General features: G+C 48.8%; 1 protein-coding gene across 1 annotated transcript in view; it reads left to right on the top strand.

Moving 5' to 3' along the window:
* The window catches only part of ANKRD44 (ankyrin repeat domain 44), a 91,637-nt gene that overhangs the window by 26,860 nt on the left and 41,380 nt on the right, over nt 1-23,397 (top strand). The window contains 3 exon segments of the mRNA XM_015413279.1: nt 1,337-1,514; nt 9,309-9,392; nt 11,175-11,286. Coding sequence (XP_015268765.1) covers nt 1,337-1,514; nt 9,309-9,392; nt 11,175-11,286 — 374 coding nt within the window.

Genomic DNA, 23,397 nt, shown 5'->3' with positions numbered 1-23,397 from the left:
TCTCTCTCTCTCTCTCTCTCTCTCTCTCCACCTCTTTCATTTTTTCTTTCCACCTCTCTCTGTCTCTGTCTCTCTCAGACAAATAAATATCATTGGATAAATGTTAATAATGTTAATAAAAAAGCAAATTTGCATTTTTAAATAAAAACGTGCGTGTGATATTTGCTCATGTTTTGCGGCTCTCAAACACCCGACATTTATTCTATGTGGCTCTTATGCTGAGCAAGCTAAGAGGACAACTGACTCCTGGAGCCCATAAAATAAAACTGCTTTGCTCAGATCTGGAACGGAATAGGGAGACAGCCAGGACTGGAGTCAAACTGCTGTCAGTGAAGCTTTGCTAGTGGAACCGGACTTTCCCACCTCTTTTTCCCCACTACATCCCGTTGAATTAACACATGGAATTCACTGCCACAGGAAGTGGCAGCTACAAGCATAGACAGCTTCAAGAGGGAATTGGATAAACATGTGGACCAGAGGTCCATCAGTGGCTATTAGCCACAAGGTATAGATGGAACACTATGTCTGGGACAGTGATGCTCTGTATTCTTGGTGCTTGGAGGGCCACAGTGGGAGGGCTTCTGGAGTTCTGGCCCCACTGGTGGACCTCCTGATGGCCCCTGAGTTTTGTCCACTGTGTGACGCAGAGTGCTGGACTGGATGGGCCGTTGGCCTGATCGAACATGGGTTCTCTTTGGTTCTTTTGTCTCGGGCAACGATCTTCTTGGGGCTTGGGGGTCACAGTGGGAGGGCTTCTGGAGTTCTGGCCCCACTGGTGGACCCCCTGATGGTACCTGGGTTTTGGCCACTGTGTGACACGGAGTGCTGGACTGGGTGCCCTCTAAGCCAGTGTAATTGCTGTAATATCACATGCTCCTGATAGCTGGCACCAATCAGCAGTCTAGCTGCAGTATTCTGCACTAGCTGCAGCCTCCAAACACTCTCCAAGGGTGGGCCTTGAGCGATGGGTGAACACTTTTTATTCCCATTCCCTCTGACCACTCTGAGAGCAACAACTGGGGGAACTTCCAACATGGTGTTTCTCGATTCAGTGAATGTTAATGTTCTTCATGTCGCCGACAACGTGGGCCAATATTCCACGTCCTCCCCCCCTTCTATTTTCTATTCTCTCTCTCTCTCTCTCTCTCTCTCTCTCTCTCTCTCGCTCTCTCTCTGTCCTTCGCATTTCCTGTTTGCCTATTTCTAATCCCCAGGGCACCAGGGCAAATATGTTTTGCATTCAGTCGAAGAGCTGCTTTTGTTACCTCGAAATGGGCTTCCCCTATGGTAATGTCGCTGTCAGGAACAGTTAGCGTGACGCGTGTCGCTCCTCAAGCCGCAGCCCAGCTAATTCGTTTCTATTTATTTTCCAGGACACCTTTGCACTACGCAGCTGCAAACTGTCATTTCCAATGTATGGAGATGCTGGTGACCACGGGGGCCAATATTAACGAAACAGATGACTGGGGACGGACAGCTTTACACTACACTGCCGCCTCGGACATGGACAGAAAGTAAACAAGCTTATTTGTATTCCTTGTTTCTACTGGGTTGCTAAGCCTCCCCATCATTCCTTTTTTCTTTGCGCAACAGCCTTGTTTAGGCAGAAATACTCCGCGATAGGGGGGCCGCAGTAGCTCAGAGGTTAAGATCCTGAGCTGCAGACTGGAAGGTCTGTAGTTCGGCAGTTCGAGACCCTAGAGTCAGATTCGACTGGCTTTCAAACAAGGGAAACCTTTTCCTTTCCCTTTACTGACTCCGCTGTACCTGGTGTTTCTTTTTCCTTTCCCTTGGCTACTGGATTTATTTTGCATACCCCTTCCTTCCTATGTACTGAGGCCGTAACACAGCTGTGTCGTCTATCTGTTAGGCAGCGGGATCACCTACAAAATGCTTGCCTTGAGTTCTCGCGTTCTTGCAGATGCAGAAATCCTTTCCCCCTCTGTGTACATAGGCAGAATTTCCCAGCGATGTATATGAAACTGTTGGGATGTTTGGTTAATGTAGCAGAGTTTGCCCAGTCACAGAAGCGTGATACTGAGTGCAGTAAACAAAACACCCAAGAAGTATGTTGCAGAAAAGGGGAACTTACATTTATTCATGTAGATGCAGTTCGCATTCAGGTTGTAATCAAAAGAAGAGAGAGAAGCCTAATCCAAAGAGTTCTTTATCACAAATGGCCAGCTTGTCTAGCATCATGCGTGTGGGAGAATGAGGGCACTGTATCCACAGGAGAGACCTGCAGAGGCATTTGTCTCCATGGAAGGCCATGTGAGGAGAGGGGGAGGACAAAGTGAGTGAGAGAGGAGAGGACAGAGGGCAGCTCCCAGGTTAAGACAAAGAGAGGCATCCCATTCAAGGAGATAACACCTACACACACTTAGAGTAATGTAGCGCTCCCCAGTGTCTAGCTATGCTGAGTTGTTCACTCCAACAGAAGCACCATTGTTGGAGTCACTTGGATTCCGTAGACATGTTGGACAAGTTAGATCCTTATGATACTAATTCAGATAGGACTGCTTTTCATGTAGGTAGGGGTAGGGCGAATTCCCATGGCTGGAAAAAAATTCACAGAAAGGTGTTTCCTTGACTTTCCCCATTGGTTTGCTGTTTCTGTTCTCCCAAGTGGAGCGTGCAGAGGCAGTTTGTGATTGAGGGCAATACCAGTTATCCAGTAGTTGGATAATCCGGGTGATCCGTCACAGAGGGGTTGTCCCTGGTAACGAAGCATATCCTTTTCGATATCTGGGATGAGGGATTTGTTCATGGTTTGGAACGTTTTAAAGAACCTGAAGAATTAGCAGTGCCAACCAAGTGTAATACATTTCGCATTCTAACTACTCCGTTGTGGATTCGTGTGTGCGAGAGTGGGCGACCGGAATCCCAAAAGAACATTGCCCAGTGTACATATCCCTCCAATACTTGTCAAATATCCTGATCCCATGATTATAAGCATCTTCTTCCTCCTTCCTCTTTTTGAAAAAAACGTTCCACTCAATATTCAATTCACAACTGGGTGAATTTTTGTCTTTCTATCCTAAGAAGTGAGCTGTGACTCACGAAGGCTCATACCCTGCCACACATTTTGGTAGTCATTCAGGTGCTACTGGACTCCGGCTATTTTGTCTTTGTGGTTTACCTTGTACCACAGATGTTAATCTCTGTCCCTCTGTCTGCAATGTCCAATGGTTTATTACCTAATGGTGTCTACGTAACATGATAAAGATTCCAAACCAGCCGAGGGCATACTCCAGATGCAAAGAAGAAGAAGAGATTGGATTTATACCCCGCCCTTCACTACCCAAGGGAGTCTCAGAGTGGCTTACAAACTCCTTTCCCTTCCCCTCCCCACAACAGACACCCTGTGAGGTAGGTGGGGATGAGAGAGCTCTTGACAGAAACTGCTCTTTTTCAAGAACAGCTCTGACAGAACGATGGCTTGCCCAAGGTCATCCAGCAGCTGCGAGTGGAGGAGTGGGGAATCAAACCTGGTTCTCCCAGATTAGAGTCCGCCCACTTAACCACTACACCAAACTGGCTCCAACCAAGATATTATTAAGGCCTCTGTCAACTGAAAATGATTTATTGGCCTTGGAATGTTATGACTGAAGGCTGTGAAAGAAATCCCTTTGAGACTATAAAGGTGAAAACTTTCGTGACAGCGAAACAGGATGGGTTTTCATGAAAGGGGAAGAAGAAGAAAGGCTGAAAGAGTTGGATATGTTTAGCCTGGGAAAGAGAAGGCTTAGAGGGGAAATGATTGCAGTCTTTGAGTATTCGAAGGGCTGTCATGTAGAAGATGGAGCAGATCTATTCTCTCTTGCTCCGGATTGCAAGACTAGATCTAATGGGTGGAAATTACAAGGGAGTCGTTACTAGCTAAATATCAGGAGAAACTTCCTAACTGTAAGAGTGGTTGAGCAGTGGAACAGTCTGCCTCGGAAGGTGGTGGATGCTCCTTTGCTGGACGTTTTCAAGCGGAGGCTGGACAACCATCTTTCGGGTATGTTGTGGGGCTATCTTTCGGCTCTGCTCCTGCAGAGTGTAGGGGGTTGGACTAGATGACCTGCAAGGTCCCTTCCAACTCTAACATTCTATGCTTCTACGAAAGGAAATGAGCTCAGATTTAGACTCTCTAAGGGTTGCTTCACGTGTTGCACTTCAGCAAATCGAACTTATTTATTTGAGCATTTTTACAGTCTGCTGTTGTAAATCAAACGGGTTTCTAAAGTGGAGACAAGAGTTAGAATGTGCACTTGGTACTGTTTGTTCGCGTGAGAAAGGCCTGCGAGCAATCTCTGGCACACGCACCTGCTTGATGTAAGCATCTGAAAAATGTGTATGCTTGCATGCGCACTGTTTGATCAGTATGCATAGCTGCAAAAAAAAGTAATACATGCAGCATGCACTAGAAATTGGAGATGCTTGTCTTCTATTTTTGGCCAAAATGTTTAAAATTCTTTCAAAATTATTGTAGGATATTCTGGCAGAAGCTTGGATCCCAGTGATAATTTCGGTAGATGGAAGGCATTTGTGCTAACAGGATGGAATGTGCCTCCCCTCTTTCTCTGCGTCCCCTGGAACAGCATGAGGGGCAGTTAGAGGACCTGCAGTGAGAGGGAGGAGTTGGTGAAAATCACACGCAGACACCTCCTTCCACTTGCAGAACATAATATTGGGATCCCATCTAGAATTTTTTTCCATTAGGTAACTAGACTCAAGAGCTAGGTTTGGTGTAGTGGTTGAGTGCGCGGAGTGGTTTCCCACTCCTCCACTTGCACCTGGCTGGATGACCTTGGGCAAGCCATAGTTCTGATAAGAGCTGTCCTTAAAAAAGAGCAGTTTCTGTCAAGAGCTCTCCCATCCCCACCTACCTCACAGGGTGTCTGTGGTGGGGAGGGGAAGGGAAAGGAGTTTGTAAAACGCTCTGAGACTCCCTTGGGTAGTGAAGGGCAGGGTATAAATCCAATCTCCTCTTCTTCTTCTAGCAATATGGCTGGGCAAACGATTGGTTCTCTCTCTCTCTCTCTCTCTCTCTCTCTCTCTCTCTCTCTCACAGACAAGGTTGCAAAGAGTACAAACAAACAAATACAAATACAATACCTTTATTGGCACCTGGGTGCCGGTAGGTAGCCCCTCCCCCCCTACTTCATATGGCCCTAGTTAGGAAGAAAGCGTTCTTAGAACACCCTGTAAACCGCCCAGAGACCCCTAGGGGTCAGGGCGGTATAGTAAGTCGAAGGAAATAAATAAATAAAATAAATAAATATCAAATACAATATGCAGCATAGAGCTTCAAGATAGGCCGGGGGGGGGTAATCACATTCTGAATTGCCTTAATATGAGCCTCTCCATGTTGCAAAGAGTAACCAGGGTCCAGTCCAAAACTCAGGGGTTCCAGAGAGCAGGTATGCCAAGTCCAGTCTAGGGTCAAAGAGTTCCAGGCAACAAGTCCAAGTCCAGTCCAGGGTCAGGGGTTCCAGAAAAGCCGATAGTGAGGTCCAGTCCAAGGGTCAAGGTTTCAGTGGTCCGGTAACAGCAAGGTCAGTGGTTCAGTAGCAACGTGTACTCGTAGCGTCCACAAAACTGCTGTTTCTCCCAGCTGATTTTATAGCCAAGTCTTAACAAGCTACACTCCCAGCCAATCCCTTGGCAGCAGTGTTCCCTCTAAGCTGAGTTAGTGTGAGCTAGCTCACCGTTTTTTTAGCCTCCGGCTCACACATTTTTGTTGTAGCTCAGGAAGGATGGCTTCAGAGCGAACTAATTTATGCAGGAGCCCAATTGCTCACTCACAGCTTTAATGGCAGTGGATCACAAAGTAGAATTTTTGCTCACAAGACTCCCCAGCTTAGGGAGAGTGTTGCTTGGCAATCATCTCGAAACTGCTCATCCGTCTCGTCAGTTGACAGCTGACAATGGGCCACAATTTTCGCACTCCTTCTCCTTTCCTGCAACTTTGTGCACCTCTGATAGCGTCGGTGCTGCAGGGGTGCAGGTGAGCTAGGAGGGCTGGGAGTGGCTTCTGAACCTTGTCTACAGCTTCAGAGCTACAAGGTGTTGGCTCAGTTTCAGCTGTAGGCTGTGACTCCTGATCAGCTGGTAACCTGATCTCTTACCCTCCTCCTGGCTCAGAGCCAGCTGCAGCTGGTTGTTCAATTACTGGCTGAGTGCTGGCTGCAGGCAGCTCTTTGTCTGAGGAATTTGTGCTGTCACTGAGCACAGAGTGACTTACGGCAATAAGTCCCGTAGTAGTAGATGAGATAAATATACCCTGTTTTCCCGAAAATAAGACCTACCCAAAAAATAAGCCCTAGCAGGATTTCTATGCATTTGTGGTATAAGCCCTAGTGTGTCTTCTTGAGAAAAAATAAATATAAGACAGTGTCTTATTTTCGGGGAAACACGGTAGGTAAAACTTTAAGAATATTAACGTTGCCGTTTTGGTTCAGACTACTAAAATCCATTTCGTTGAGGGTCCTACTTCTAATGGTCAGGAAGATTTAACTGAAAATTGTTTTAGAAGCATCCTAGGTCAGAAAGTTTGGACAGATTTACACCATATATGGGTCACTGTGTCTTGAGTTCCCACAAAAATGAAACATTACACAAAAGTGTAATGGTATGCCTTGACTCTGTTAATGAAACTCTGGAAACTTTTGATTAAGAGCAGAGCTAGATTTCTAGGAATCACTCTGTTCAGACAATGGACAGGATGTGGGAACTTTATTTGTGAGGGGTGAAGTCAGGCAGTGTTATGAAGTTGGTACCATCTGTCAATGAGGATTTCTGTTCAGTCAGGACCTCTGATTCCCATTAAGGGAGGTCGAGTTCACTGAGCATATGTTCTTTAGTTGCCCATATTATAAGGAGGCTCGTTTGAAGATCATTACACCATTTCTGGATAAGACTCCTGGCTGTACAAACAAAGTGAAGCTTGGTAGCCTTTTAGCTGATAAGAATCCTAAGATCACCTGTCAAGTAGCTAGATTTTGTGTACTGATTCGGAGGTTAGGGAAATTGTATTTTAATTAGGAGGAGGAGGAGATTGGATTTATACCCCGCCCTTCACTATCCGAAAGAGTCTCAGAGAAGTTTAGAGACTCCTTCCCTTTCCCCTCTCCACAACAGACACCCTGTGAGGTAGGCGGGCTGAGAGAGCTCTGACAGGAACTGCTCTTTTTCAAGAACAGCTCTTGTCAGAACTATGGCTTGCCCAAGGTCATCCAGCAGGTGCACTTGGAGGAGTGGGGAATCAAACCCGGTTCTCCCAGATTATAGTCCGCCAGATTAGAGTCTCCCAGATTAGGTGCCACATTTTAATCTTGTTATTTTGTATATTCTGTATTCTGTATGTAATTTTTTTTAATTATAGCTATATGCATATGGCTGGTCTAGTGACCGTAATAATAACAAAATAAAATCAAGGACCTCTGATTTAGAATAGGCTGCAATCCTACGGGGAGTTTCCTGAGAGTAAGCCCTGTGGAATAACACGAGACTTACCTTTGAGTAGACCTGCTCATGCTTGCTACCTCAGTTGCCTATACTGGTTGAAATATTATTATTATTTAGCACATTTTTAATGCATTCATTTTCTGTCATATTACAAAATACGGTGCGAGGAAGCTGGCTCGTACATGGATCTCCATCTCTGAATGTCCTCCGCACAAATGCCCTTGGTTGCCACTTGCCTGAGCAGTCGCTTTGAACCTCTGCTATACCCATAGCGAGTTACACACAGTTGCAGAGCATTCTTATGTTCCTGCAGTCCTTTACGGAGCTGCCAGAGCTGAGGGAATCGCTGTCACTGTGTATAAAAAGGTACATGTGTACAGCTGAATCGTACGCTGTTTCTTCCATGCAAATGTTAGCAGCTGGGAGACCAAGGGCTAATGGGCAGTAGGTTCAGAATGGACAAAAGGAAATACTACTTTACACAAAGAGTGACGAAAATGTGGAATTCACTGCCACAGGATGTAGTGATGTGACCAGAGGAATAAACAGCTTTCAAAGGGGATTAGATAGATTCATGGAGGAAAAGTCTATCGATGGCTACTTGCCATGGTGACTGAGGGTAACTTCCCCATTCAGAGGCACTAATCCACTGAATCTCAGAGTCTGGAGGCAACATCAGTGGAAGGCCTTGTTGGAAGGCCTTTCTGCCTTTTTGTTGGCCCTCCAGAGGAACTGGTTGGCCACTGTGTGAGACAGGATGCTGGACTAGACCACAGGTCTGATCCAGCAGGATTCTTCTTATATTCTTATCAGGAGAAGGCCTCGGCCTCTCTGCCCTGTTGTTGGCCTTCCAGAGGAACTGGTTAATAATAGTAATAATAATAATCATCTTTCAATTTATTAATCGCTCAATCCTGCAGAGCTTGCTGGCTCTGAGCGATTTATAGTTACTCATTCACGTGGGACTAGCAATGATTTATGGGGGTAAGGGAGGACAACAGATATCTTTTAAATCACACACATTCACAGTCAGCGAGGGTTTGTTCAGCTGCAGGGTCAGACATATTCCGTCGGCATATTCACTTCGGTTTGGCTAGATAATGTCAGCTTCTCCAGGTCTTGCAGCGCCGCACTGCCACCGCCTGACCGGAACGACCCATTACAGGCTTCTCGAAGGCGAAGAGATTTTTTCTTAAGCTTTCGATCTCGCGAGCTGAGCATTACGGTCACCGGCTAACACCTCCCCCACCGGGGGGTCTCTGGTGTGCCCACCCTCTCTAAGGAGTGGTACCCATTTTATCTACTCGCCAAAGCTTTCGAACCGCTGGGTGGACGGCGAGCTAGGGACAAGGCTGGTAGCTCACACCAACATGGGGCTAGAACTGACAGCCGTACTGTTCAGCTCCGATGTTACTAACCAGAGGATAAATCCTCTGTGCCACCGCTGGATAGCTGCTGTGTGAGACAGGAGGCTGGACTAGATGGACCACTGGCCAGATCCATCAGGGCTTATGTTCTAGGCAGTAGGTATGAACTGGCTCTCAGGGCAGACAGAAGGTTGGACATGGTAAATAGCATCATATGAGTATTTTAGAGTGCCTGGTGAGCTTTACCAGAAGCTTCCAAAAAGTGACCTCCAAACTACACACCTTATTTTGATGTTATGTATGGAATGAGGAACAGATCTTTTGTGACAATAATTTCTAGGAGCCACTCAGAACATTTAAAAAAAAAAAAAAAAAGCAAAGGTGTCTTGGTTGTGCTCCGAAAGGAATAGGTAACGCCTTAGACTAGAGACTCTCCAAAGTGACCGTTTTCAAAACCAGTTGCGTTCTTCTGTCCCTTATGTGAAGAAGAAAGAATGTTTTGGGTAACTCCCACGAAAATGCGGAAGAACTCGAAAAAGCCCACGAAATGAAGGAAAAAGAAGCCACCTTGTAAGTTTGCTGTCGGCAGAGCAGCCGGACTCCGTCTCTGAATGATGCTTCCGCTTCTGTGGGTTGCGTTGGTTTTTTTTTGCATTCCTTTGTTTTCCTCACCCCCTGTGCCGCTGCATACAACAGCAGAGCCCGTTGAGAGCTAACTGTAGTCCGCTGGTCTGTTGGTGTCTGTCTGTATTTCATGTTTAACCTCTCCGCTTTGTGTTGTCTGCTGCCGCTGCTGTAGCATCGGAAGACAAATTGAACATGATGTCCTGTTGTGTTTAAGGGAAAAGAGATTGTGTCATTATGCTGCAAGGAATATTTGTCCTTCACAAATATTAGATTCACACCTGATGTGTCTTGTTGTTGTCAAAGGTATCAGTTTTGTGTCAGTTGGCAATGAGGTCGGATATGTATGGAAAAGTATTTACAGGGAATTTAAAAAAAAAAATCTTTCTTGAGGATAGCTTTCCCCAAGTTAGCAGACGTCGTGTCATGAAAGAAATGCAACTATATTTGTGATAATATTTGGGGTTATAGCTGTTGTTAGGGTGTCTGGGATATTTCCTTCCTTTGAATTGTGGCATGATGGATAAATATGTGGGGTAATAACTTCCGTCCATACTGGTCGGATCTCATCAGAGCTTGGAAGCTAAACCGGGTTGCCTATGGTCAGTACTGGAATATGAGACCACGGTGGACGACTAGGGTTGCTACGTGGAGGAAGGCGATGGCAAACCACCTCTGATCTCATCAGAACTTGGAATGATAATAATAGTTATTATTATCATCATATGGCATTGAGTGTAAAATAGCCAGGAGATCCTAAGATTGTCTGGCAGTGAGAAGTTCTAGCTCTTTTAGTGTTATTTATCGCTAGGTGGTGAGCTAGACTTGTTTTTAAGGCAAGAGACATTTCAGAGGTGGTTTGCCATTGCCTGTCTCTGTGTCTGACCCTGGTATTCATTAGAGGTTGCCCTTCCAAATACTAGCCAAGCCTGGCCCTGTTTAGCTGCCGAGATCTGACGGGATTGCGCTAGCCTGGGCTGTCCAGGTCAGGGCAGGACTTGGAAACTAAGCAGGCTCAACCACGGTTAGTACTTGGATGGGAGACCCCCAAGGAAGTCCAGGGTCCCTATGCAGAGGAAGGCAATGGCAAACAACTTACGTTCATCTATTACCTTGAAAATCCCACGAGGTGGAAGTTTGTACGGTCACCATGAGTTGGTTGCGACTTGATGGCACACTGTAGTAACATCTCGAACACTACAGCCCTAAGAGAAGAGAAGTGGGCGTCCATTAGTGACAAAGATATTGGAAACACAAGAGCCATTTGGGCTGCAGAGCTGGTGTCGTGGTTAGGAGCGCAGACTCTAATCTGGGGGAACCGGGTTTGATTCCCCACTCCTCCACATGCAGCTGCTGGTGTGACCTTGGGCCAGTCACAAGTGCGCTCAGCTGTTCTCTCAAGAGGAGTTTGCGGAAGAGCTCTCTCAGCCCCACCCACCTCACAGGGTGTCTTTTGTGGGGGAATGGAAGGGAAAGGAGATTGTGAGCCGCTCTGAGAGTCCTTCGGGTAGTGAAGGGCGGGGTATAAATCCAATCTCCTCCTCCTCCTCCTCCGGTTCTCCAGATTAGAGTCCGCCATTCTTAACCACTATGCCACGCTGGCTCTGCTGCCGTTTGAAAGCTAACATTCAAAGGCCTTATAAAATTTACCGAAGTATTGTCTTGGCATTGAGCTTTATGACCAAGGAGACGGTATGACGTGTCTTTATCCTTGTCAACAATCTACAGGTGTCTGGAATTCCTCCTGCAGAACGAGGCCAACCCCTCGATACAGGACAAAGAAGGCTACAATTCAGTGCACTATGCGGCCGCTTACGGACACAGGCAGTGTTTAGAACTGGTGAGTAGGCCCTGCTCGGGGTGGAGATGTAACATGCCAGAGCTACATTCCTGTTCACTTCACTCCACACAACCATTACTGTGATTCTTTTGAGACTTCGTCGGTGTTAGCTGTTTCTATATTTGCAGGCCAGGTGAAAGAAGTTATTTGGGGAGTCACAGCGGCTTAATGCATTGGTTCAGGCCGGGGGATTCTTCTTCACACAACACTTAATCGGATTTTCCTGATCCAAGATGGCTATCGGTCTAGACGTCTTTGTTGAGCTTCCCAGGGGAAATTGAGTTGGCCGTTGTGGGAGGGGTAGTGCTAGACCTTTGGTCTCTTTCAACAAGGAATAGTCCCCTGTGAGTCCCACGTGGTTATGTGGGAGTGCACAGGAGCGGAGCTCCGGCAGTAAGGAGCCCAGGGGGCGAGCACATGCAACAAGCCCCGCCCCTTGCTCCCAGCAGCCCTCAATCGGACCACGAGGAGCAAGAAGCAGCCAGGTAAGTTGCAGACCCCCCCCCCCCCGGCTCACCTTCAGGTACAAGCTCTCCCTCCTCTGTGAGTTAGCAATCCAAAACAGTCCAGTGGCACCTTTAAGACCAAGTTTTATTCAGGTACAAGCTCTCCCTCCTCTGCCAGGACAGATCTGCACGTCCCCGTCCCCCCAATAGCTAGCAATCCAGAACAGTCCAGTGGAGCCTGAGCGATGGGTGTTGCCTTCTGGCACACTTCCAGTGATGTCAGGGGGTGTAACATATGGAAATAAGTCATGCTAATGAGTTATGCTAATGAGCTCCTGCTCCTCTTTTTCTACGAAATGACCCCTGGTTGTATCTATGCTACATTCCAGCAGGCCGATTCAGGCGTTTTCTTCCCAGCAGACATTGGCAAATGAAGAAAAACAGTTCAAAACAGGGTTGCCGGCCCCCCCATCTGGGCGGGGTTTCCCCTGATTATCGGGGCTTCAGCCCACCGACATCCAGGTGGCCAGTGGGGGAAGCCCCGTCTCAAGCCTGACCACCTGGAGCCACCCCCTCCCGTCTCTCCTGAGAGATTTAAAGGGCCCTCTAATCAGCTGAAAGGGAGAGGGGTGGCCGTGGGTGATCGTTCTTGGGGGCGGGGACGCCTCCGACGTGACATCATCGCATTGGGAACACCACGCCCCCTCTGGAAACGCCCCCCCCCAAAGTCCCCCGCTGGGGACGAAGACAGCCCTGGCAACCCTAGTTCAAAAGAATAATTTTGAGTTAAGGGATTCTTCTTCAGGGAAAACTGAAACGGTTTCTTCAAATGAACTCCTTAAAGATCCACAGACAAAACAACTTGGAGGGGCACGACTAACTTCCAAGTGTCATCCGGATGGAAGTAGGCAGCTATATATTCCGGACAACCTGTAGGAACTCAGTGTGTCGGGGGGGGATATGGGGGGCTCAGCAACAGAGTGACATCTCTTCTGGGGCAAATCAGGCGGTGACCAGCGTTCCCTCTAAGCTGAGTTAACGTGAGCCAGCTGACTGTTTTTTAGCCTCTGGCGCACACATTCTTGTCTTTGCTCAGGACGGAGGGCTCCAGAGCAAACTGATTGATGCAGGAGCCAAATCGCTCGCTCACAGCTTTAATGCTGGTAGCTCACAAAGTAGAATTTTTGCTCACGAGACTCCACAGCTTAGAGAAGATACCAGGTTCAGAGCCCAACACCTCCATCTGATATGATACGAAAGACCTCTGTCTGGGACCCTGGAGAGCCACGGCCACTCTGAGTAGCCGGCACTGACCTTAATGCCAGGAGCTCACAAAGTAGAATTTTTGCTCACAAGACTCCACAGCTTAGGGGGAGCATTGGAGGTGACATCTGTCTTTATTATGGCCCACAAGCAGTGCTCCCGCTAAGCTGTGGAGCCTTGTGAGCAAAAATTCTACTCTGTGAGCTACTAGCATTCAAGTTGCGAGTGAGCAATTTGGCTACTCCATCAGTCAGTTTGCTCTGGAGCCCTCCTTCCTGAGAAAAGACAAGAATCTGTGAGCCAGAGGCTAAAAAACTGTGAGCTAGCTCACACTCACTCAGCTTAGAGGGAACGCTGACTGGCATTAAAGTTGTGAGCAAGCAATTTGGCTACTGCATAAATCAGTTTGCTCTGGACTGGAGCCCTCCTTCCTGAGCAAAGCCAAAAAACTGAGCCGGAGGCTAAAGAACGGTGAGCTAGCTCACACTAACTCCGCTTAGAGGACACACTGTCCACAAGCCATCATTATTTCCCACGGAGGTGCTGCCCCACTCCAGGCTGCTGGTGGCAGCGGGTGATAGCAATCGTTCCTGCTGCTTTCTGCCTCAGCCCAGTCGTCTCCCCAGCAGACGGGTTGGAGTCCTGAAGACATGAGGCTGCTTAGACTGACTCGGATCATTGGCCCGTCAAGGTCAGTGTTGCCTGCTCGGGCTGGCAGCAGCAGTCCAGGGTCTCAGATCCAGGTCTTCTCCATCACCTCCTCCCCTGTCCTTTAAACATGACGGGGATCGAACCTGGGGCCTCCTGCCCGCCAAGCAGAAGCTTTTCCACGGAGCCACAGCCCCTTTTGCTGTCAGCGACCTCAGAAATTCTCCTCCCGTGTCACCTGCAATAATAAAGTTGTGATCGTGTTTACACACACACATGAAGCTGCCTTGTACCGAATCAAGGTCAGTGCCGGCTACTCAGAGTAGCCGTGGCTCTCCAGGGTCTCTGGCAGAGGTCTTTCCTATCGTATCAAATGGAGATGTCGGGCATTGAACCTGCATGCCAAGCAGATGCTCTGCCACTGAACCACAACCCCTTCCCATAAAAATTAAGCTGCCTTATACTGAATCTGCTCTTGGTCTATCAAGGTCAGTATTGTCTACACAGACTCTCTCCAGGGTCTCAGGCGGAAGTCTTTCACATCACTTACTACCTGAGCCAGTTTGGTGTACTGGTTAAAAGCACACTCTAATCTGAGAGAACCAGGTTTGGTTCCCCCATTCCCCCACATGCAGCTGCTGGGTGACCTTAGGCAAGCCACAGTTCTCTCAGAGCTGTTCCCTCAAGAGCAGTTCTCAAAGAGCTCTCTCAGCCCCGCCTACCTCACAGGCAGTGTTCCCTCTAAGCTGAGTTTGTGTGAGTTAGCTCACAGTTTTTTAGCCTCTGGCTCACACATTTCTGTCTCAGCTCAGGAAGGATGGCTCCAGAGCAGACTAATTGATGCAGGAGCCAAATCGCTCGCTCACAACTTTAATGCCAGCAGCTCACAAAGTAGAATTTTTGCTCACGAGACTCCACAGCTTAGAGCAGGAGTGTCGAACTCATTTGTTATGAGGGCCGGATCTGACATAAATGAGACCTTGTCAGGCCGGGCCATGTGTGTCATAAAATGTAATGCCAGGTAGCGGAGATAACAAACTTTATAAAGGACACAAACACAAAGATTTTTTTTTACTTTAAAACATGCTTAAAACATTCGCTCTGTAAGCTGCAGACCTACTTTTGATTTATTAACATTCACCACAGAAATCTCATGCTCAGAGTTCTGAGTCTAGGACCCAGGGGAAAACACGAAATGGCTGAGTGATTAAGAGAGTCTGGCAGAGCAAGCTATGATGCAGCAGCGGCAGCAGAACTGGAAGCAGGAGATGGCCAGTCCCACCGCGGGCCTGATGGAAGCCCTCCAGGGGGTCTGATTCGGCCCCCGGGCCGCATGTTTGACACCCCTGGCTTAGAGGGAGCATTGCTCACAGGGTGTCTGTTGTGGGGAGAGGAAGGGAAAGGAGTTTGTAAGCCACTCTCCTTTGGGTAGTGAAGGGTGCGGTATAAACCCTATCTCTTCTCTTCTTCTTCTTTTAACTGGAGATGCCAGGGATTGAACCTGGGACCTTTGCCCCCCCCCCCAAATAAGGACAGGCTTCTACCTAGCGGCCTCTCTCAGCGGGGGGTCAGTGATAGAAAACCAATTTCGACTGCAGCCTCTACAAGCCAGAGCCACCCACCACTTTGGTGTAGTGGTTAAGTGCTCGGACTCTAATCTGGGAGAACCGGGTTTGATTCCCCACTCCTCCACTTGCAGCTGCTGGATGACCTTGGGCAAGCAATAGCTCTGCCAGAGCTGTTCTTAAAAAAAGAGCAGTTTCTGTCAAGAGCTCTCTCAGCCCCCCCTACCTCACGGGGTGTCTGTTGTGGGGAGGGGAAGGGAAAGGAGTTTGTCAGCCGCTCTAAGACTCCCTTGGGTAAGGAAGGGCGGGGTATAAATCCAATCTCTTCTTCTTCTTCTCGTTCTCATCACAGTTTGTTATGAGAGGATCGGGCTGAGAGATTTTTTGTGTGTGTGTCATTTTGTCTCCCTTCTGTCATGTCGTCTGGAAAATAAAGGCGACAGACTTAAATCATATGTCACACGACCAAAAAGGAACGGCTCCAATGGTTGAATGTCATCCGTTTCTATCTGTAACCAGCCATTCATAAAATGTTCGGGTGACAGACCCACGGATTTATGGATAATTATGCGTCTGTCATTCCTGCATTCTTTTACTGCACTAAAAATAGCCGCCGCCCCTTTTAGTCTGTGGGTAATTCGTTCAAGCCTTCATTAATCAGAAATAGTAACTGTTCGGTAATATTTCAGAGTCGTGGGTGAGATTAATATCACTAGACTGTATTGGCTTTTTGTTAACTGCCATTCCAAAGAAATGTCGTATTATAGAGCGATGGCTGTGAAATACAGATTGTTGCCAAAAGGAAAAGTGGAAGGAACTGGACTGGTAAAAATGTGTCTGGTGTTTGGAAGAGGCGAAGCAAATGTCCTTTTTTCAGAGCTCAGATTTCTTAATTGACCATTGGAAGTTAAGGGCTCTGTATTTTCCCTTTCAAGCACATAACATTTGTCCGTGGCATGTAATTTCCTGTTCTTGTTTTGTTCTGGGTTGGGTTTTTTCACTCAAAGAGAAAGAAAACACTACCTGAAGTGCAGTCCATGATGAGGAATAAAATATAAATGGGCTTCATTTACTTGCATCCCCCTTCCCAAAAATAACTGAGAATCTTTTATTCTTAAATGATTAGGTGAGAGTGATTCAAATGCAGGATTGGCTACCAGAAGATGTAGTGACAACCATTGGAATAAATAGTTTTAAAAGGAGATTAGATTGATTCATGGAAGATCAGTCTATCAATGGCTACTAGCCAGCTTGACTATCAATGTGGCTACTAGCCACATTCAGAGGCAGTAATCCTCTGAATCCCAGAGCCAGGAGGCAACATCAGGGGAAGGCCTCGGCTTCTCTACCCTGTTGTTGGCCCTTCAGAGGAACTGGCTGGCCACCGTGTGAGACAGGATGTTGGACAAGATGGACCCTCACTGGTCTGATCCCGCAGGGCTCTTCTGATGTTCTTTTGAAGGCCTCGGCCTCTGTGCCCTGTTGTTGGCCGTCCAGAGGAACTGGTTGGCCACTGTGTGAGACAGGATGCTAGACTAGATGGACCCTCACTGGTCTGATCCAGCAGGGCTCTTCTGAGGTTCTTATCAGGGGAAGGCCTCGGCCTCTGTGCCCTGTTGTTGGCCATTCAGAGGAGCTGGTTGGCCACTGTGTGAGACTGGTTGCTGTATGAGATGGACCACCAGTCTGATCCAGCAGGGCTCTTCTGATGTTCTTATGAAGGCCTCGGCCTCCGTGCCCTGTTGTTGGCCCTCCAGAGGAACTGGTTGGTCACTGTGTGAGACAGGATGCTGGAGTATATGGACCCTCACTGGTCTGATCCAGCAGGGCTCTTCTGATGTTCTTATCAGGGGAAGGGCTTGGCCTCTCTGCCCTGTTGTTGGCCATCCAGAGGAACTAGTTGGCCACTGTGTGAGACGGGATGCTGGACGAGATGGACCACCAGTCTGATCCAGTCTGACTGGCTGTTTAACCTACAGGGAAATGTCCCATTGGGCCACTACCGTAGACGCCCACTGGTGGTCCAGAGCAAGCCAAGCCCCCGAAACTCTGCCAATGTCTCGGAGGCCGCTTGACTCAGATTCTTCAGCAGCAATGCCAATGGGCATCAGCTCGCCAGTAGTCTCTTCCTGCACTGCTGCCAGTTTGGGGGAGAATGCAGTGGGTACGCCGATGCCCTCTGGTGGCACCACTAGTTTAGTGGCCCTGATGTGGATGGGGGACCCTTCAGGCCCCTTTTCACTTCCCAGTGTACTCCTGCACATTTCCCACAAGGACCATTCTGGGAATTTCAGGAAATGTGCTTTGGGAGACTTACAGCAGAGTTGCCAGCCTCCAGGTGGGGCTTGGAGATCTTCTGCTATTAGAACAGATGGAGCAGAGGTCCATCAGTGGCCATTAGCCGCAAGGTACAGATAGGAACTCTTGGCCTGGGGCAAGGGATGCTCTGTATTCTTGGTGCCTGTGGGGGGGGGATCAACAGTGGAAGGGCTTCTAGTATCCTGGCCCCACTGCTGGACCTCCTGGTGGCCCCTGGTGTTTTCAGCCACTATGTGACAGAGTGTTGGACTAGATGGGCCTTTGGAGTGATCCAACATTGGCTTCTCTTATGTTCTTATAAGAGGGAATTGGATAAGCATATGGAGCAGAGGTCCATCAGTTGCTATTAGCCACAAGGCCTAGATAAGAACTCTCAGTCTGGGGCAAGCGATGCTCTGTATTCTTGGTGCTTGGGGGGGGGCAACAGTGGGAGGGCTTCTGGTGTCCTGGCCCCACTGCTGGACCTCCTGATGGCACCTGGTATTTCTGGCCACTGTGTGACAGAGTGTTGGACTGGATGGGCCATTGGCCTGATCCAACATTGGCTTTTCTTATGTTCTTGTGTCTGGGGCAAGGGGTGCTCTGTATTCTTGGTGCTTGGGGGGGCAGCAGTGGGAGGGCTTCTGGTGTCCTGCCCCCCCGCTGGACCTCCTGATGGCTCCTGGTGTTTTCGGCCACTATGTGACACAAAAGTGTTGGACTGGATGGGCCATTGGCCTGATCCAACATTGGCTTCTGTTATGTTCTTGTGTCTGGGGCAGTGATGCTTTGTATTCATGGTTCTGGGGCAACAGTGGGAGGGGCTCCTAGTGTCCTGGCCCCACTGCCGGATCTCCTGAGGGCACCTGGTATTTTTGGCCTTTACGTGACACAGAGTGTGGGACTGGATGGGCCATTGGCCTGATCCAACATTGGCTTCTCTTCTGTTCTCTTACGTTCTTATGTTAACCGATGTCCAGGCAACAGAGATCAGTTCCCCTGGAGAAGATGGCTACTTTGGAGGGAGGACTCTATGGCCTTTGACCCTGCTGAGGTCCCTCCCCTCCCCAAACCCCGCCCTCTCCAGGCTCCACCCCCCAAAGTCTGCAGGTATCTCCCACCCAGAGCTGGTGACCCCAGCGTAGGGCATTTTCACACACACGGAATAACACACTTCCAATCCACTTCCGATCCACTTTGCGACCGGATCTTCCTGTGTGAAATGGCAAGATCCACTTGCAAATGGTTGCTGTTGCAGATTGGTACCAGATCCAACATGTGTGAAAGTGCCCTTAGTCATAACTGCATTCCCTGCCGCCACAATGGTGTTTCTTCACCTGTTTCTCTGTCATGTGTTGCAATCCAAGTAACGGTCTATGAACAAGCGTAGAACCCTTCTGAGGTTTGCAGAAACCAAAGCCTGGAGGTATTTACCAAGTGTGTGTGTGTGTGGGGGGGAGATTTTCTCCATCGAGTCTTTTTGTGCGGTGTGTCTGTGCGGCACAGTAAATCATATCAAATCCCCATGGCAATTTATCCTCAATTAGTACAGAGAATTACGCTTGGCAAGAGGTACTAGGGAACCATCGCTTGTATCTCTTCGAGCCTCGTTTTTATACATTTTTCACCCGACGTTTTCTGCAAGCCCGAGGAGACGTCAGTTTGGCTGTCAGATTTGTGCTCATGCTTGACTTTACAGCAGAACATAGTCCACACACTGAAAAGGGAGCTCATTAACGTACGTTTCCATCAGCCTGATCTGCTTTGACATGGAAGCGGCGATCTTTTCCGGGACACCCTCCCCTCCTACGTGTGTTACAGTTCGCCCCTTCCTTGACAGTTCTTAAGGTAAGGGGAAAGATTTCCCTTGCTCGAAAGCCAGTCGAATCCGACTCTAGGGATGCAGTGCTCATCTCCGTTTCCAAGCCGCAGAGCCAGCGCTGTCCGAAGACTTCTCCATGGTCATGTGGCCGGCATGACTAGATGCTGAGGCGCACGGAACGCTGTTCCCTTCCCACCGAAGCGGTACCTATTTATCTGCTTGCAATTTCTTGCTTCCGAACTGCTTGGTTGGCAGGAGCTGGGGCCAGAGACAGGAGCTCACTCCGTCGCGCGGCACTCGGGTCTCGAACTGCCGAACTACCGACCTTCTGGTCTGCAGTTAAGCGTCTTAACCACTTGAGCCACCGCAGCCCTGACAGTTCTTAGCCTCTGCTATTTTAGCGTGGCCATCCTCCAGGTGGCCCCTGGAGATCTCCTGTTACAATTGATCTCCAGACAATCAAGATCAAGTACCCCTGGAGCAAATGGCTGCTGGGGAGGGCGGACTCGATGGGCGGTGGAGGATGGGCTCGTTCAGGGGTCATTTCGTAGGAAAAAAAGGTGCAGGGGCTCATTAGCATAACTCATTTGCATATGCCACACCCCCTGACATCACTGGAAGTGTGTCAGAAGGCAACACCCACCGCTCAGGCTCCACTGGACTGTTTTGGATTGCTAGCTACTGGGGGGGGGGGAGAATGTGCAGATCTGCCGGCCCAAAGGAGGGAGAGCTTGTCCCTGAATAAACCCTGGACTTAAAGGTGCCACTGGACTGTTTGGGACCAGGGGGCCGGGGGGGCTCTGCAACTTACCTGGCTGCTTCTTGCTCTGACTGAGGGCTGCTGGGAGCAGGGGCGGGGCTTGTTGCATGTGCCCCGCCCCCTGGGCTCTTTACTGCCGGGGCTCCACTCCTGTGCACTCCTGCAGGAAATGACCCCTGGGCTCGTTATACCCCGCTGAGGTTCCTCCCCTCCCCAAACCCTCCCCTCCCCAGGTTCTACCCCCCAAATTCCCCAGGTATTTCCCAACCCAGAGCTGGCAACCCTGGTTATCTTAATTCTGCAATCCGTTTACAGCTTTGCTCAGGGACTGCCTTCAGGGTTTCCGTGTGGGTCGTTGGACGGTGTTTGGTTGCTGAGACCGAATTAATCAGGGGCTGATGAAATTAGCTCTTCGTTTTAGGAGCGCTCTTCGGGAAAGCGTGCGCTAGGAGGACGTGGGGTCAGGATGATCAGGCTCTTATTTTTAGCATGCACGTGCCCCACTAGACAATGATACAGTCATAGCTCATGCAATCGAGAACAAGCGGGCAAGTGTTGATAGTCATGCTGTGTGCTGGCAAAACGCTATCACCACGCTGGCAGCCGCTGCTGCTGAGGGGTATTTTTTGTTCTTCTGCCAGAGAGTTAGCATTCTTTGTCAGACACATTTTAAAAAACAAAAAACATTTAAGCTATTTATTGAAAATTGAAATAAAATACAATGCAGTCCTTAGTAAAGCACGAATGAAAAAAAATTACAAAATGATCATTGTTTGTGGTGGATCGAGGATTGCCATTACAAGTTTATCTGCTAATTTTGAGCTTATCATTCAAATAATTACAAAGAAAAAGAAATGGAGCTCAAGCCAGTGTTAAAGATCCTTCAATTACTTAGTGGTAAAGATCCTTCAATTACTGCCGTCACAAAGGAGGGAGAGCTTGTACCTGAATAAAACCTGGTCTTAAAGGTGCCACTGGACTGTTTTGGACCAGGGGGCTTTTTGTAAGCTTCCTTCTGGGTCAGCAAAAACATCTAGCCACGATGACCACTTGGCCATAATTCTATAGAGGCAACCTGTCTGTCTTGCTGCACAATCCAGCCTGAGGTCTTGTCCGGTAAAAATATTCCCATACCTTTTGGTACCACTGATGCATCAAGGGGAGATTCCGTCATTTCCAATTTGAAGCAAGCACATGTTTTGCTGCTGCCAAAGGGAGGGGGGCAAATGAAGTCTTTAGTATTTCGAGGAATCCTGATTCTTGGCCATAAGTCCAAAAGAATTAAGGTTGGGTCTTTAGAGAGATAACGACCTGTTATCAAATGAATCGGCAATACGATTTCACTCCAAAAGCTATTCACCTTAGTACACGACAGGCGCATTTTGAAATGACAGCTCAAATGAAGATGACTGTTGATATTGTGTAGTGGGTTGCCGCATCACGAACGACAAAAACTGGCGTAGTGCATAGCACGCTTTATTGGTACACAACAAGACAAGGACTAATGGCCGGCTGGCCAACTATATACACCCCTGGGGACACCCCCCGGGGTCCCGTTGGTGGGTTTGAATCTCCCGCCACAGTTCCCATTGGCTCCCCCAGTGGAGGGACTAGGAGCCTAGTCCCTATTGTTCCCTGGGCCCTAGTGCCGGTCAGCGGACACAACAGTTCATGTCTGTCCTAGATTTACAACTGATCTCCAAATGACAGAGATCAGTCTCCCAGGAGAAAATGGCGGCATTGGAGGGTGGACTCTGTGGCCTTGCACCCCACCAAGGCCCCTCCCCTCCTCAGACTCCACTGTTCCCACATTTCCCCCCGCCAAATCTCTAGGAATTTCCCAGCCCCAAGTTGGAAGTATTAGATACAAGCCCTGGGAGGGTACCAGTCTTGTTCACTTACCCCAGTAGAACCCAGATGGGTGTAGAAACAACCACAAAAGAAGGTACGTATCATACAGGGCTCTTTTTATAGAAAAAGCCCAGGACGAACGCATTAGCATAATAGGCCACACCCAAAAGCAGGAACTCATTAGCATATTGGGCCACACCCCTGACAGCACAGGTCATTAGCACTTTAGGCCGCACCCCCATGTTACCAGAAGTGTGGTCATCCAGCCACACCCACCTTTTGCTTGTCATTCTGTTTACCTTGTTTGTTGTCAAAACCCAGGGCCTTTTTTTGTAGCAGGAACTCCTTTGCATGTTAGGCCACACACCCCAAATGTAGCCAATCCTAATGAGTTTCTGCTGTTGGGTGTGGCCTATTATGCTAATGAGTTCCTGCTGGGCATGGCCAACTCGGGAGCCAGCCGGAACTCCGTTCCTGTGCGTTCCTGCCCAAAAATAGCCCTGCGTATCAAACTTAGCATTGAGGCAGATGTGGCCCCACAAAGCCAAACGCACCATGAAAGCGTCAAAAACCAGAACCATACTCATGCTAACGAAAGTCACTGGTGGTACTGACCTGTTTTTAAAGGTGTCTTCCTCTTTAGGCCTCAGGAACACCCTTTGACAGAACTAAATTCGCATCCATAGCACCTGTGAGACCAACAATGTTTTCAGGGCATCAGCTTCGGAGAGTCAAAGCTCCCTTCGTCAGATACAAGTAGGAAGAGACTGTGGCTCAGTGGTAGAGCATCCGCTTGGCATGCAGACGGTCCCAGGTTCAGTCTCTGGGATCTCCAGGTAGAGGATCAGGTGGTACGTGAGGTAAAAGGCCTCCGCCCGAGACCTAGGAGAGCTGATGCCAGTCTGAGTAGGCAATACTGACCTTGATGGACTGAGGGTCTGATTCCGTGTAAGGCATGTTCATGTGTTCTGGAGAGGGGCTGTGGCTCAGTGGCAGAGCATCTGCTTGGCATGCAGAAGGTCCCAGGTTCAATCCCCAGCATCTCCAGTTACAAGGACCAGCAGTAGGTGATGGGAAGGACCTCGTTCTGAGACCCCGGAGAGCTGTAAAGAGGGGCAATGGCTCAGTGGTAGAGCATCTGCTTGGCATGCAGAAGGTCCCAGGTTCAATCCCCAGCATCTCCAGTTACAAGGACCAGCAGTAGGTGATGGGAAGGACCTCGTTCTGAGACCCCGGAGAGCTGTAAAGAGGGGCAATGGCTCAGTGGTAGAGCATCTGCTTGGCATGCAGAAGGTCCCAGGTTCAATCCCCAGCATCTCCAGCTAAAAGGACCAGGCAGGAGGTGATGGGAAAGACCTCGTTCTGAGACCCCAGAGAGCTGTAAAGAGGGGCTATGGCTCAGTGGTAGAGCATCTGCTTGGCATGCAGAAGGTCCCAGGTTCAATCCCCAGCATCTCC

Source organism: Gekko japonicus, unplaced genomic scaffold, assembly GCF_001447785.1.
Source record: "Gekko japonicus isolate JY-2015 unplaced genomic scaffold, Gekko_japonicus_V1.1 scaffold10, whole genome shotgun sequence".
In the NCBI taxonomy this organism is placed as follows: Eukaryota; Metazoa; Chordata; class Lepidosauria; order Squamata; family Gekkonidae; genus Gekko; species Gekko japonicus.
Note: the sequence above shows the minus strand (reverse complement) of the source record. Positions and strands in the feature narration are given on the sequence as shown.